The 15,565-nt window shown below is 43.7% G+C and overlaps 1 protein-coding gene across 4 annotated transcripts in view; it reads right to left on the bottom strand.

The window, feature by feature from the left end:
- Positions 1–7,258: 7,258 nt before the first annotated feature.
- Positions 7,259–15,565, bottom strand: part of mthfsd (methenyltetrahydrofolate synthetase domain containing) — a 51,894-nt gene continuing 43,587 nt past the window's right edge. For all 4 annotated transcript variants that reach the window (XM_072279920.1, XM_072279918.1, XM_072279917.1 and 1 more), the window contains 2 exons: positions 11,904–12,029; positions 7,259–8,488 (listed from right to left, as the gene is read on the bottom strand). In XM_072279920.1, the coding sequence (XP_072136021.1) occupies positions 7,976–8,488; positions 11,904–12,029 (639 nt within the window). In that variant the 3' untranslated portion in view covers positions 7,259–7,975. The remainder of the gene's footprint in view (positions 8,489–11,903; positions 12,030–15,565) is intronic.

The following is a 15,565-nucleotide window of genomic DNA, read 5'->3' as shown; positions in this document are numbered from 1 at the left end:
TGTGAAATTTGTTGTTTTTTGTAGTAGCAGTACAGTGCAATACATAAAGTTACTACAGTACTGTGCAAAATTCTCGGGCACCCTAGCCGTATACGTGCGTCTAAGACTGTATGTCTGCAACAGACCTTGTTGCTCTGTTATACAGAATTAAGTGACTTAAAGCTAGGGCACTTAGGTCAGTTTCTGGATTGCTTTTATAACGCTGCATGAAATCAGATTGATCATAAATCTGAAATTTGTGTTGGCTTCTCACTGAGCCCTAACTACATTTTTTTTTAAAGAATTTATGACTTTTATTAGAATGTTTGTAATTTTATGAGCATTGGTCAGACCGCATTTGGAGTATTATGACTAGTTTTGGAGAGGGTTGCATTGAGGTGGGTCCAGAGAGCGTTCACAAGAATAATCTTGGGAGTGAAAGAGTTAATGTAGGAGTACTCTGGGCCTGTACTTGCTGGAGTTTAGGAAAATGAGAGGAGAGCTTATTGAAACCTGCTGAATACTGAAAGACCTCGTTGGAGCGCACGTGGTGAGGTTGTTTTCAATAATAGGAGAGTCTAGGACAAGTGGGCACAGCCTCAGAATAGAAGGACACCCCCCTAGAACAGAGGTGAGGAGGAATTTCCTTAGCCAGAGAGTAGTGAATCTGTGGAATTCATTGCTACAGACAGCTGTTAAAGCAGTGATTGTTGGGTTATTGATTAGTAAGGTCACCAAAGGTTAGGGGGAGAAGACAGATGAAATGGGTTGAGAGGGAAAATAAATCAGCTATAGTCAAATGGTGGGGCAGTCACGATGGGCCAAATTGCCTAATTCTTCTCCTATGACTTACGGCCTATACAGATGACATCAAAGTTGGGGGGGGGGGGGTGTAGTGGACGGTACGGAAGGCTACGAATGCTTGCAGTAGGATTTGGACCAGCTGGAAGAAGATAGGCTGGAAAATGGCAAATGGAATTTAATGCAGACATCTGTCAGGCGTGAGGTGTTGCACTTAGGCGGGACAAACCAGAATAGGACTTACACAATGAATGTTAGGGCACTGAGGAGTGTGGTAGAACAAGGGGGTCTGGGAATTCAGATCCCTAATTCCTTGAAAGTTGCATCACAGGTAAATAGGGTTATAAAGAGAGCTTTTGGTACATTAGCCTTCCTAAATGGAGCCCTGTGTACAGGAGTCAGGATGTTATGTTGAAGTTGTATAAAACTTCTGTGATGTGAATTTGGAATATTGTGTGCAGTTCTGCTCACCTACAGTATCTACAGGAAAGATACCAATAAGCTTGAAAGAATAGAGAGAAAAGTTACAGGATGTTGCCAGGATTTGACTTACAGGGAAAGGTTAAATAGGTTAAGACTTTATATCCTGGCAGTAGGGGAATGAGGGGAGATCTTACAGAGATTTACAAAGGTATGAAGGGTATAGATAGGGAGAATACATGCAGGGTTTTCCTCTGGAGGCTGGCTGAGATTAGAACTAGAGGTCATAGGTTCAGGGTGAAAGGTGAAATATTTAAGGAGAGCCTGAGGGGGGATTTCCTCACTCAGAGGGTGGTGCGAGTGTGGAACGAGCTGCTAGCAGAAGCAGAGGATGCGGGTTTAATTGCCACATTTATGAGAGATTTTGTTAGGTACAGTGGGAGAGAGCGGGAGGTTTAAAAAGCGAGCAGCTTGAGAAGGGGAGGTCATTTCTTCGGCAGTTTGAACAGGACACGATTGCGCAAGTGCGTGAAGGGCGGCCTGCAAGACAGTGGGAGAGTTTAAAAAGGGAGCAGATTAATGGAGCGGGCGTCATAGGAGCAGGCGATGGAGTAGTGGGAGACAGAGTAGGAAGGCTTTGGCTCGAGAGGCTTCGGCGAGCAGAGGCTTCGGCGAGCCCGCTCCCAGTGAGGTAAGGCTGGGTAAGTTCCTTTAATTAATCTAATTAACTTAGGAGTAGGTAATGGAGGCAGCAGTTAGGGAAGTCGAGTGCTCCGTTGGCAAAATATAGGAAGTCAGGGTGGGCACAGTTGTCCCTGATGACTACACCTGTAAAAGGTGCATCCAGCTGCAGCTCCTGACAAACTGAGTTAGGAGCTGGATGAACTTCGGATCCTTTGTGAGGCAGAGGCAGAAATAGACAGGAGTTTCAGGGAGATAGTCACTCCTAAGAGGCAGGAGGCAGGTAGCTGGGTGACTGTCAGGAGAGGGAAGGGGAATAAACACAATGAGCAGAGCACCCTTGTGGCCGTTCCCATCAACAATAAGTATACCATTTTGGATACTGCAGCTGGGGGACAACCTACCATGGACAAATTGTGGTGGTCGCGTCTCTGGCACCGGGACTGGACCCTCAGCTCCGAAGGGAAGGAGGGAAAAGAGGAAAGCAGCAGTGATAGGGCATTCGATAGTTAGGGGGACAGATAAGAGGTTCTGTGGGAGAGATCGAGAATCCCGGGTGTCTGTTGCCTCTCTGGTGCCAGGGTCTGCGATATCTCGGATCAACTTCTCAGTATTCTCAAGAGGGAGGGTGAGCAGCCAAATGTCATGGTCCATGTAGGGACCAATGACGTGGGTAGGAAGAAGGGGGAGGTCCTGCAAAGAGAGTTTAGGGAGTTAGTTGCAAAGTTGAAGGACAGGACCTCCAGGGTTGCAACCTCAGGATTGCTACACGTGCCACGTGCTAGGCTAGAAATAGGAAGATAATGCAGCTAAATACGTGGCTAAGGGGTTGGTGCAGGAGGGAGGGCTCCATGCTTCTGGACAACTGGGCCTTGTTCCAGGGAAGGTGGGACCTGTTCTGACGGGACGGGTTGCACCTGAACTGGAGGGGGACTAACGTCCTTGCGGGCAGGTTTGCTAGTGCTGCTCTGGGGGGTTTAAACTAGATTTGCATGGGGAGGGGAACCAGAGTGTTAGAGCAGATACTGAGGTGGTGGAGGATAAAAGTTATGCGAGAACTGCAAGTATAGTGCATGGAGTAAAACCAGATCTAACATATAGAGAGGCTTTGAGGAAAGAGAGCAGAAAAAAGGGTGTAAAGGTAATAAGGTAGAAGGGCTAAAGTGCGAAGTGCGTGTACTTCAATGCAAGAAGCATCAGGAACAAAGGTGATGAACTAAGAGCTTGGATACATACATGGAATTATGATGTTGTGGCCATTACAGAGACTTGGCTGGCACCAGGGCAGGAATGGATTCTCAATATTCCTGGATTTCAGTGCTTTAAAAGGGATAGCTGGGGGCGGGAGGAGGGGGTGGCATTACTGGTCAGGGATACTATTACAGCTACAGAAAGGGTGGGTAATGTAGCAGGATCCTCTTTTGAGTCAGTATGGGTAGAAGTCAGGAACAGGAAGGGAGCAGTTACTCTATAGGCTCCCTGGTAGCAGCGGAGATACCGAGGAGCAGAGTGGAGGTAGATTTTGAAAAGGTGCAAAAATAACAGGGTTGTTATCATGGGTGACTTTAACTTCCCTAATATTGATTGGCACCTGATTAGTTCCAAGGGTTTAGATGGGGCAGAGTTTGTTAAGTGTGTCCACGATGGATCCCTGTCACAGTATGTGGACAGGCCAACTAGGGGGAAGGCCATATTAGATCTAGTACTAGGTAATGAACTGGGTCAGGTCACAGATCTCTCAGTGGGTGAGCATCTGGGGGACAGTGACCACCACTCCCTAGCCTTCAACATTATCATGGAAAAGGATAGAATCAGAGAGGACAGGAAAATTTTTAATTGGGGAAGGGCAAATTATGAGGCTATAAGGCTAGAACTTGCCGGTGTGAAATGGGATGATGTTTTTGCAATGTACTATGGACATGTGGTTGATGTTTAGAGATCTCTTGCAGGATGTTAGGGATAAATTTGTCCTGGTGAAGAAGATAAAGAATGGTAGGGTGAAGGAACCATGGGTGACAAGTGAGGAAGGAAATCTAGTCAGATGGAAGAAGGCAGCATACATGAGGTTTAGGAAGCAAGGGTCAGATGGGTCTATTGAGGAATATAGGGTAGCAAGAATGGAGCTTAACAAGGGGCTGAGGAGAGCAAGAAGAGGGCATGAGAAGGCCTTGGCAAGTAGGGTAAAGGAAAACCCCAAGATGTGCCTGGAGGCTGTGAAAGTGAGCGAGGTCCTCAATGAATACTTCTCTTCGGTATTCACCAATGAGAGGGAACTTGATGACGGTGTGGACAAAATGACTGAGGTTGATGTTCTAGGGCATGTTGATATTAAGGGAGAGAAGGTGTTGGAGTTGTTAAAATACATTAGGATGGATAAGTCCCCAGGAGTCTGATGGAATATTCCCCAGGCTGCTCCACAAGGCAAGGGAAGACATTGCTGAGCCTCTGGCTGGGATCTTTATGTCCTCGTTGTCCACGGGAATGGTACCGGAGGATTGGAGGGAGGCAAATGTTGTCCCCTTGTTGAAAAAAAGTAGTACCAATAGTCCGGGTAATTATAGACCAGTGAGCCTTACGTCTGTGGTGGGAAAGCTGTTGGAAGATTCTTAGGTTCTTAGGATCTGTGAGCATTTAGATAATCATGGTCTGATCAGGGACAGTCAGCATGGCTTTGTGAAGGGCAGATCATGTCTAACAAGCCTGATAAAGTTCTTTGAGGAGGTGACCAGGCATAGAGATAAGGGTAGTGCAGTGGATGTGATCTATATGGATTTTAGTAAGGCAAGGTTCCACATGGTAGGCTTATTCAGAAAGTCAGAAGGCATGGGATCCAGGGAAGTTTGGCCAGGTGGATTCAGAATTGGCTTGCCTGCAGAAAGCAGAGGGTCATGGTGGAGGGAGTACATTCGGATTGGAGGGTTGTGACTAGTGGTGTCCAACAAGGATCGGTTCTGGGACCACTACTTTTCGTGATTTTTATTAACAACCTGGATATGGGGGTAGAAGGGTGGGTTGGCACGTTTACAGATAACACAAATGTTGGTGGTGTTGTGGATAGTGTAGATGATTGTCAAAGATTGCACAGAGACATTGATAGGATGCGGAAGTGGGCTGAGAAGTGGCAGATGAAGTTCAACCTGGAGAAGTGTGAGGTGGTACACTTTGGAAGGACAATCTCCAAGGCAGAGTACAAAGTAAATGGCAGGATACTTGGTAGTGTGGAGGAGCAGAGGGATCTCGGGGTACACAACAACAGATCCCTGAAAGTTGACTCACAGGTAGATAGGGTAGCTGAGAAAGCTTATGGCATGTTAGCTTTCATACGTCAAGGGATAGAGTTTAAGAGTCGCGAGGTATTGATGCAGCTCTCTCTATAATACTTTGGTTAGGCCACACTTGGAGTACTGTGTCCAGTTCTGGTTGCCTCACTATAGGAAGGATGTGGAAGCATTGGAAAGGGTACAGAGGAGATTTACCAGGATGCTGCCTGGTTTAGAGAGTATACATTATGATCAGAGATTAAGGGAGCTAGGGCTTTACTGGTGAAGAAGATAAAGAATGGTAGGGTGAAGGAACCATGGGTGACAAGTGAGGAAGGAAATCTAGTCAGATGGAAGAAGGCAGCATACATGAGGTTTAGGAAGCAAGGGTCAGACGGGTCTATTGAGGAATATAGGGTAGCAAGAATGGAGCTTAACAAGGGGCTGAGGAGAGCAAGAAGAGGGCATGAGAAGGCCTTGGCAAGTAGGGTAAAGGAAAACCCCAAGAAGGAGGATGAGAGGAGACATGATAGAGGTATACAAGATATTAAGAGGAATAGCTAGAGTGAACAGCCAGCGCCTCTTCCCCAGGGCACCACTGCTCAATACAAGAGGACATGGCTTTAAGGTAAGGGGTGGAAAGCTCAAGGGGGATATTAGAGGAAGGTTTTTTACACAGAGTGGATGGTGCGTGGAATGCACTGCCTGAGTCAGTGGTGGAGGCAGATACACTAGTGAAATTTAAGAGACTATTAGATAGGTATATGGAGGAATTTAAGGTGGGGGGTGGTTATATGGGAGGCAGGGTTTAAGGGTCGGCACAACATTGTGGCCCAAAGGGCCTGTACTGTGCTGTACTATTCTATGTTCTATGTACTTGGATGAGAGTGGTGTGTAGCCAAGTGGTTAGGGCGTTGGACTAGTGATCTGAAGGTCGTGAGTTTGAGCCCCAGCTGAGGCAGCGTGTTGTGTCTTTGAGTAAGGCACTTAACCACACATTGCTCCAGTCCACCCAGCTGAAAATGGGTACCGGCAAAATGCTGGGGGTTAACTTCTCGATAGACTGGCATCCTATCCGGGGGGGGGGGGGGGGCGGGGGGGAGTCTCGCACTCTCAGTCACTTCACGCCACGGAAACCGGCATAAACACCGGCCCGATGAGCCTACAAGGCTCGGGACAGACTTTGACTTTAAGATGGATAAGAGAGGTATGGGCAGCTAAGGTCTGGGTCCAGGTAGATGGTACTCAGCAGATAAACAGGTCAGCACGGACCTTTCCTGTGAAGCAGATTTCATGCCATCTTTCCTGAGTCCCATTCTGTTGGAAAGCAAGCTACTGGAATGGTCCATGCCCAATTCTTCAATTACTTAGAAGACTCCTTAAAACATTGGAAACAGATGTCACTACAATAAACCTGAAATGGATCAAATTTAACAAGTTCTAATAATTTTGATTACAGAAAACATCATGTACAAAATGGAATGAATGCAGCTAATAATCCAAGCAAAAGAGAAATTAGTACAATCATTCTCTAAAGGAGAATATAAATTGGGGATATCAATTATCAGCCATGACAATTCACTCAATATTTTATAAAGGTTAATATGAGGGAACAGCTATAAAGCCAGCAGCAATTTACTTGTTTATTTATTAACATGTTTTGTTTTATTTATTATTATTATTTTGTTCTCTCTCTGCTAGATTATGTATTGCATTGAACTGCTGCTGCTAAGTTAACAAATTTCACGTCATATGCCAGTGATAATAAGCTTGATTCTGATAATATATAATTGTATAATCCAGGGAGCGGCAAGCGCAAAATCAAATATCGCTGTGATGATTGTACATTCTAGTATCAATTGTTTGGCGACAATGAAGTATAAAGTTCAATGTTTCTGGAAAAGCAGTTCACAGGATTAGAGACTAAGTATTATCAGAAGCATGCAGAATATTTCAGGTATTATTTCTAAATATCAGGGTAGTACAGTATTCATACAGATTAAGATTTCTTATTCTATTGACTATTAGTGAATTGAAAATATTCCTTGATGTTTTTCTTTTTTTATATTATTTTTTAAAGTTTTATTTTTACAAACAAAAAAAAAACAAAAATGCAGCACATCCACAAAAACCACAACCATAACAAAATCAAAGTAAATATTGAGCAGCATAAGGGAGAAAAATATAAAAGCAAAAGCAAACACACACAGCAGAGGTGCACCGCACCAAAAAACCTCAGTCCTCACACCGTAAGAAAGTCCAATACAGGGCCCCATATCCTTTCAAAGATGTGCCCTCTGTCCTCATTACATAGTCTCAGTGTCCTTGGTGTTTTTCACCTGTTTGAATTCCATCTTATAAAAAGGACAACAAAAGCAAAGACAATGTCTATAAGAACTGATTCCATTTTAATTATACATTTGAGTAAGAACAAATGTATGGGCACATGGCCAAGTGGTTAAGGCGCTGGACTAGTGACCTGAAGGTTGTGAGTTCGAGCCCCAGCCGAGGCAACGTGTTGTGTCCTTGAGGAAGGCACTTAATCACACATTGCTCTGCGACGACACTGGTGCCAAGCTATATGGGTCCTAATGCCCTTCCCTTGAACAACATTGGTGTCGTGGAGAGGGGAGACTTGCAGCATGGGGAACTGCTGGTCTTCCATAAAACCTTGCCCAGGCCTGCGCCCTGGAGAGTGAAGACTTTCCAGGCTCAGATCCATGGTCTTGTCTTGCAAGATGCCTTTATTTATTTATTATGAGTAAGAACAATAATATTTTTGGCATTTAAAGTTTGATATTAACATTTTTATTATGTGATCATGTTAAAGGCTGTCAGTTCACATGTACATTTGTTTGACTTCTCAATCTGTTGTCACGCTTCTTGTTGGCAAGTTCAACTCGAATGGTACTCCCACTTAAACTTAAGCCTGAGAGTGAAGTTACAACAGCTTCTGCAGTTTTCTCATCCTGATAGTCAAGAAAAGCTCGGTGTTGTGCACCCTGCCAGTTTAGACGTAATGGAACTGCATTGTGATCTCTCAAAATGTTCTTCAATTCACTGACTCTCATACCTTGAGGTATATTACCCATATACACTGTAGTAACTCTGCCTGGAGGATTAAATTGCCTTTTACTGTCAAATTCTGTTTGTTTTTCACAATCATTGCAATTTCCAGCCATTCCTAATGGGTGTTTTTCCATTAGTGTTGTGGTTGCACCTTTTCTTATCATCTCTTTTGTATCGATGCATCTTTCATCCTTCAGCGTAACATCCTTGCCCTCTTGCTTTTCCTTGAAGTGAAAGCTTTTTAGGATAGGAATTTTTTTCATCATCTCTGAATCCACCTGTCCCCAAGAGAAAAGGTACACGATAAAACTGATGCAACGGTTACAGAAGGTTTAATGTGAGCAAAAGCTTGTCTCTGGCGCAGGAGGGTGACAGCTAGTTTTTGGTTAAAAGAACCACAAGTTCAGTAGCTAAAAACCTATGTCATTATGTTCGGGCTCAGGCCTCAGCACCATAACCTAGGTGACCTGCCAATGCAGCTCAGTGGGAATTGGGCAGTAGATCACCACATGGGGTTGGATAGGATTGGCCATTATCCAATGACTCTGATGGGAGCTAGGCTGTGCCAGCGGCAAGAGAGGGCATTAACCTGCAGCCGTGTTTGCATTTGCATGTCCCTCCTTTTTACGTACACAAAAGGTTGTGGGATGCTTCCGGAATGGCCTTCTACAACTATTGAAATAAATGTGCCTAGAATGATTAACACATGATCCAAAACTGGGAAAGAAAAACATGCATTCAATTTACATCTGTAAATTGCAAATTTCTGTCCACAGCCAGGTAAATCCTTCATTTGCAGACCAATTCCATGTGCACGTGGTGGCCATTTTATTAGGTACACCTGCACATTAATGCAAATATCTAATCAGCCGATCATGTGGTGATAACTCAATGCGTAAAAGCATGCAGTCATGGTCAAGAGATTCTGTTGCTGCTTATGGGTCAACCCCAGCAGCAGTCCCAAAACTCCTAGATAATGTTCAAGCCCAAGCATTGAGATTATGTTGTGGTGCTATTAAATCAATCCAGATTTTGGCATTAATTGTGAAGTAACTTTACATCTACACCAGGTTACAATTAGCATTGGCTTATTGGGTTAACAGAAGAGGATATAAAGCTGACCATTCAATATTGTCAACATTAATAGACTGTTGGGAGGACTCGAAAGTTTTGGGTGGATGGGAATTGAATGGGCACAAGACTCCTGGGTTGTTTAATGTGGAATACAGACCCAGTGTTCTGTCACTTCTCCATGGTTTTTCCCTTTTCTTTTGGTTGATTTAAGCCTTGAAGAAAAGATCAAGGTGCAGAATGAATGTGTATCGGTGACACAGGAAGTTCAGCAACTTATGCAAGGCAGGTATTATGGCTTCTTATATATCTATACAGATGGTCCAAAGGATCCTGAGACAGGTTGTTCAGACGTTTCTGTTTACATTCTAAAGTTGCAGGATATGATTAAGAAAAGATTGTCAGATAAACTATCAGTATTTATGTCTGAGATGGTTGCTATCATTTTAGCCTTGGAATGGGTTGAAGATAAATATCGGGAACATGAGATGAAGAGTCCTTGAAAGTGAGTCCGTAGGTTATGGGAACAGTTCAGTAATGGGGCAAGTGAAGTTGAGTGAAGCTATCACCTTTGGTTTGAGAGCCTGATGGTTGAGGGGTAATAAACGTTCCCAAACCTAGTGGTGTGATTCCTGAGGCTCCTGTACCCTCTTCCTGATTGCGGCAGTGAGAAGAAAGTGGTAGAGGTGGGAGGGTGGTAGGGATCCCTGATGATGGATGCTGCTTTCCTATGACAGTGTTTTGTGTAGATGTGCTCAATGGTGAGAAAGGCTTATCCCATGATGGACTGGACCGTATCAACTACTTTTTGTAGGATTTTCCATTCAAATGTATTGGTGTTTCCATACCAGGCTGTGATGTTGCCAGTCAATATACTCTCCAAAGTTCAAAGTACATTTATTTATCAAAATATTTATGCTAAATACAACCTTGAGATTCATCTCCTTACAGGCAGCCACTAAACAAATAAACTCAGTAGAAACCATTTAAAAAGACCTTTTAATGCCCAATATGCAAAAAAAAACAAATTGTGCAAACAATAAAAGTAAGTTCAGTCTGGCCTGGCTTAAATCGTCGAAACCTCGAGTCATTCCTTTCACTCGGGCTCAGGCCCCACTGCCTCAACTCTGTCTCTCCTCGGTTCTGCTGCATCGAAGCACCTGCAATCCACTCCAGCAATGGCCAAACATTGGCTCATTCCCCGCTGTCAGGCCCGAATCCTGCCACCTCAAGTCAGGATTGCAGAGAAAGTTTACAAGGCTGTTGCCGGGACTTGAGAAACTCAGTTACAGAGAAAGGTTGAATAGGTTAGGACTTTATTCCCTGGAGCGTAGAAGAATGAGGGGAGATTTGATAGAGGTATATAAAATTATGATGGGTATAGATAGAGTGAATGCAAGCAGGCTTTTTCCACTGAGGCAAGGGGAGAGAAAAACCACAGGACATGGGTTAAGGGTGAGGGGGGGAAAGTTTAAATGGAACATGGGGGGGGGGCTTCTTCACACACAGAGTGGTGGGAGTGTGGAATGAGCTGCCAGATGAAGTGGTAAATGAGGGCTCACTTTTGACATTTAAGAAAAACTTGGACAGGTACATGGATGGGAGGTGTATGGAGGGATATGGTCCATGTGCAGGTCAATGGGACTAGGCAGAAAAATGGTTCGGCACAGCCAAGAAGGGCCAAAAGGCCTGTTTCTGTGCTGTAATGTTCTGTGGTTCTAAGTCAGCCCATATTGCCACACCACAGCCATCCTTTACCTTTAAGACTTCTGTTCACACCGCAAAAATGCCAAGTTGTACAGGTGGGTCAGATGATTAGCTCCAATGGGGAAGTTACAGGCTATTGATTGCCAGCAAATAGTTGCAGTGCTTCACCCATTCCATCTTAGACTGGAAGTCTACCACGTCAACCACTACACATCTATAGCAGTTTGTCAAAGTTTTAGATGTCATACTGAATCTTCGCAAACTCCTAAGGAACTTGAGGCGCTGCCGTGCTTTCTTCGCAATTGCATTAATGTGCTGGGCCCAGGACAGGTCCTCCGAAATAATAACTCCGAGGAACTTAAACGTTGACCCTCTCCACCTTCAATTCCTTAATGAGAACTGGCTCATAGACCTCTGGTTTCTTCCTCCTGATGTCAATAATCAGCTCCTTGGTCTTGCTGATATTGAGTAAGAGGTGGTTGTTACAGCACCACTCAGCCTCTTTCCAATTCTTTTCTCCATAACCTTACAAGGAGTAAGGTTATTCCATAGCGATACTTGAATTTATTATTGCACATTGCTGTAATGTTGCACGATTAAAGTTGGGCTGGCATTGTTGTGGGAGCTGGAATACATCTCTAATGAACAAGGGCAGGGAAATGTACATTTTGTGCATTGGAGAAATTCAGGGAAGGCTGGGGTTTGAGTTGCTGAAAGAGGTTATGAAAGTGAGATCCCCTTTTCTCTGGTCCCTCTTAGTGACCAATAACAATAAAGTCAATTTGTAAATGGATAACAAATGTGGAGAAATGCAGAAGGACCAAAGGCAGAAATGGAGAGACAAATAACATCAAATTTGACATATTCTCTCCTAAAGAAATACAACTGCATGGAAGATAAATAATGTTGCTATACCTTTGACCATATAATTCCTTGAGGTTTGGAACATTTACAATCTGTTCTGATCACTTGAGTAGGTGTCAGGATGTAATCTACAATTAGATCATGGTCGTCCATCAACTCTTCTGGGATGTCAAGCAACTAGAAAGACAAACATATAGAAACTGCTTAATAGTCTTCACAATCTTTGACAGAGTATCAACAGAACTTTTCAACAGTTAGCCAATGCTATTCAGTACTAAACGCATTATGTCACTTACTGTGTGGTGCCAAACTTGCTACTGTTGGCATTTGCTCTTTATAGCTGCATCAACAGCACCCTCTGGCACCTCCTTGGAATCAGGGAACTGCAGTGTGAGACATGCCAAATGGTACCTTTAGCAATGAATGAATTAAAGGAAATGCTTAAGGATCAGATTGCAAAGCAGCCTTATCCTCGTGTAAATATACATGCTGGTGTTTATTTTTTCTAAACTTATTTAGAAATTAAACCCAAGTTTAAATGTTTACACTGCCAATGATTGGCTTCCTGATTGGGGCTGCAGCTTTTGCACTATCTTCCCATGCTAAACCGTGAAGCACGATACTTAATTCTCAGACCCGCAGGGTATTCCCTTCCACTAAAAAGGTATTGCCCTGGGCCACTAGGATGCTCACAGATGCTTTTTATATGTAAACGCTCAAACACCAGGAGGGAATAAACAAAATAACTCAACTAGAACTTCCCAAGTTTTTATTCCATCTGAAGTTTAAAATGACCGTGTTGAGTTCTGTCAGCTTTCACTGTACAGCGCACTTCCACCCCCTGGCTAGACGGGATTTACTCATTCATTCTTAGGATGTGGATATTACTGGCAATGCCAGCAGTTATTGCTCACACCTAATTGCCTTTCATAAGGTGGTTTTGGGCCACCTCTTGAAACTGTGAGGTTCTTCTGGTGAAGATACAGTTCCTCATCCACAAAGAAGTTACAGGATTGAGGAACAATGAAGGAATGGTGATATATCTCCAAGTCAGACTAGTGTGTGATTTACATGGAGGAGGGTTTGGGGGGAGAGGCAAGGGGTGGTTGGTGGACGATACCCTGCAGTTGACGGTGTTCCAGCGTACTCTGTTACCACCACCCTGCTTGCTGACAGAATCACCGGTTCAGCAAGTGCTATCAGATTCTTTAACTTGTTCAGCGTCAGAGGAATCACCCTCAGCTTTCCATCCTGCAACTTGACTTCTCCTGACTAGACCAATATGCCCTACTAAAAAAAAAATCACAGTCTGCATTGAAATGTGAAAGATTTACTACGTGCAAAGAGCAGTTCTGAATGTGCTTGGTTCTCTGCTTGGCTAAAATCAAGCAAGCAGCAATTACTGTTAAAGGAAGAAGATATACTGATCACACAGACTTTATACAATGCTTGTCTACTTGTTCCCCAATACATTTTTTTATTGGAAACTAAAGAGCCAAAATAAGAATTTCAACTCAAACAGCAGGGGTATCTGGTCTTCCTCATGGGATATTGAATGATCTTGTCAAAACAAGTGAGCAGAAGGACTCACTCTTGACTGAACTGGTTCAATTGTCAACTAATTCAAAATATGTGATACCGTGCAAAAGTCTTAGGTATATATATATATAGATCTAAGGGGCTATACTGTATATTTGTGAATATGAAGCAGAGAGTGAGTTTGCAAATCAGGCGAGAGGAAGGATGTTGGGAATGCCAAGGGTGAAGCACTGTGGGAGGGGTGTGGGACAGGTAGAAGAGGAGTGCCAGGGAGGGGTTGTGTGGTTGCAGACACACCCTGCCCTGAAACATCAGGCAAGGTCATTTGTTACCAAACAATTGGCCTATAGATCATTACAGAATGTCTCTCTGGCGCTTCCTGCTTCCTCCCCTCTCCCTTCCACTTTTCCGAACCATGATTCCCTCGCCCTGCCTCCTTCCCACTCTCAGCCCACAATAGAGACCCGTATCAGAATCAGGTCTATCATCACTCACATAAGACATGTTTTTGTTTGTAAAAGCAGTACAGTGCAATACATAAAATTACTACAGTACTGACCAAGAGTCTTAGGTAAACTTAGCGGTGTTGGGTTGTTCGAGTGGCCATTACACTAGCTATGCATATGTGTCTAAAGACTTTAGCACAAAACTGTATAATTGGAAATTAATTTTAAGTAATAAGGGAGAACTTGGCAGGTAATTGCAAAGTTATTTGATATAAACTCAGTAACATTCAGAAATGCTTTGCTCAGCCCAAGAACCATAGATTCATAGAGTTATACAGCATGGAAATAGACCCATCAGCCTAGCTCATCCATGCCAACCAAGGCATCTTCTTGAGCTTGTCCCACTTGCCTGCATTTAGCTGGTATCCCTCTTAACCAGGGGTTTCCAACCACTTTTTATGCCATGGACCCCTACCATTAACTGAGAGGTCACTGGACCCTAGGTTGGGAACTCCTGCTCTAAACCTTTCCTCTGTCAAAATGACCATCATTGTTTGCAGACTTCTGTTACGTCAACAAATGCAGAAAATGTGATGGCTAGTTGGAATTCTTTTTTAAGAAAGTAACAAAAATATATGAACAGTAGCTCTCGAGTAAACAGATCAAACAAAATGCTGGTGAATTCGGATCTCTGTGACTGCATCAATAGCAGAGAAGTTATTGTGCCCAACTGTTTCCAAATGAGAGAAAGGAGAGAGAAATAGGGATAAAGTCTGAGTTGCAATACTAGCAGCTTCCTTTTTTTGAGATGGTTCCAAGAGCAGCTTTCATCAGCTATTCCACAAACAAAATTACACAAAAGAACATGAGCTACTAGAGTAGCCTTGGATTTTAAAAAATGGCCTGCTGAACAAGGACAGGATTCTAATATTTTTGATTGGACCAAGGAAAATGCTTTGCCTTTGTGAACTCTGTGAAAGAAGTTTAAGGTTTACATTGTGCTTAAATCCCCCAAGGGCATGATCTACCAACCTCCGATCCTTCTCTCCATTCAGCCTTTCTTCTTCTCTACTCTCTTGCACTCACTCCCTTCTTTTCCCATTTCTCACTTCCTTTCCTTCCACTTGTTCACTCTCACTTTCCTGTCCTAACCTTTCTCATGTCCTCTGCTTTCAGCAGCAAGTTCCACATCGGGGTAGCGTTCCTGTGCAGCGGCATCGTGGTTTCAGGAATCCGGGTTCATTCCGGACATCGGTCTTGTCTACCTGAAGTTTCAAATGCCCCCTGTGACCATGAGGGATGTCTCTGAATGTTCCTGTTCCCTCCAATATCTCAGCGCTGGTTGAAAACTTAATTCATTACTATAAAGTTACTCCTCGTGTAAGCAGACAGTAGGAGAATCACAGTACGGTTTATGGAACTGCAAAATACAGGAGTAACAGTAGGCCATCTGACCCTGCTCCACTACTCAACACAATCATGGCCAACTGTGATTTCAAATCCTAGACTCCCCCATTAGTCAGCAGTAACATCCTACTTGCATTCGATCTGTTCAGTTCAATTTTTTGTTGTTGTTTCTGAGATTCCCTTTCATTCCTATTTCTTTTCAAAAGATGGACCTGTCATTCCAGGAATCGGACTAATGAATCTTTGCTGCACTCCCTCCAGTGCAAGATCACCTTTCCTCAGATATGAAAACAACACTGCGCACAATGATCAAAGATGTGG

The sequence above is a fragment of the Mobula birostris genome, chromosome 15 (assembly GCF_030028105.1).
Source record: "Mobula birostris isolate sMobBir1 chromosome 15, sMobBir1.hap1, whole genome shotgun sequence".
NCBI classification, from domain to species: domain Eukaryota; kingdom Metazoa; phylum Chordata; class Chondrichthyes; order Myliobatiformes; family Myliobatidae; genus Mobula; species Mobula birostris.
This window is presented reverse-complemented; position numbering and strand designations above follow the sequence as displayed.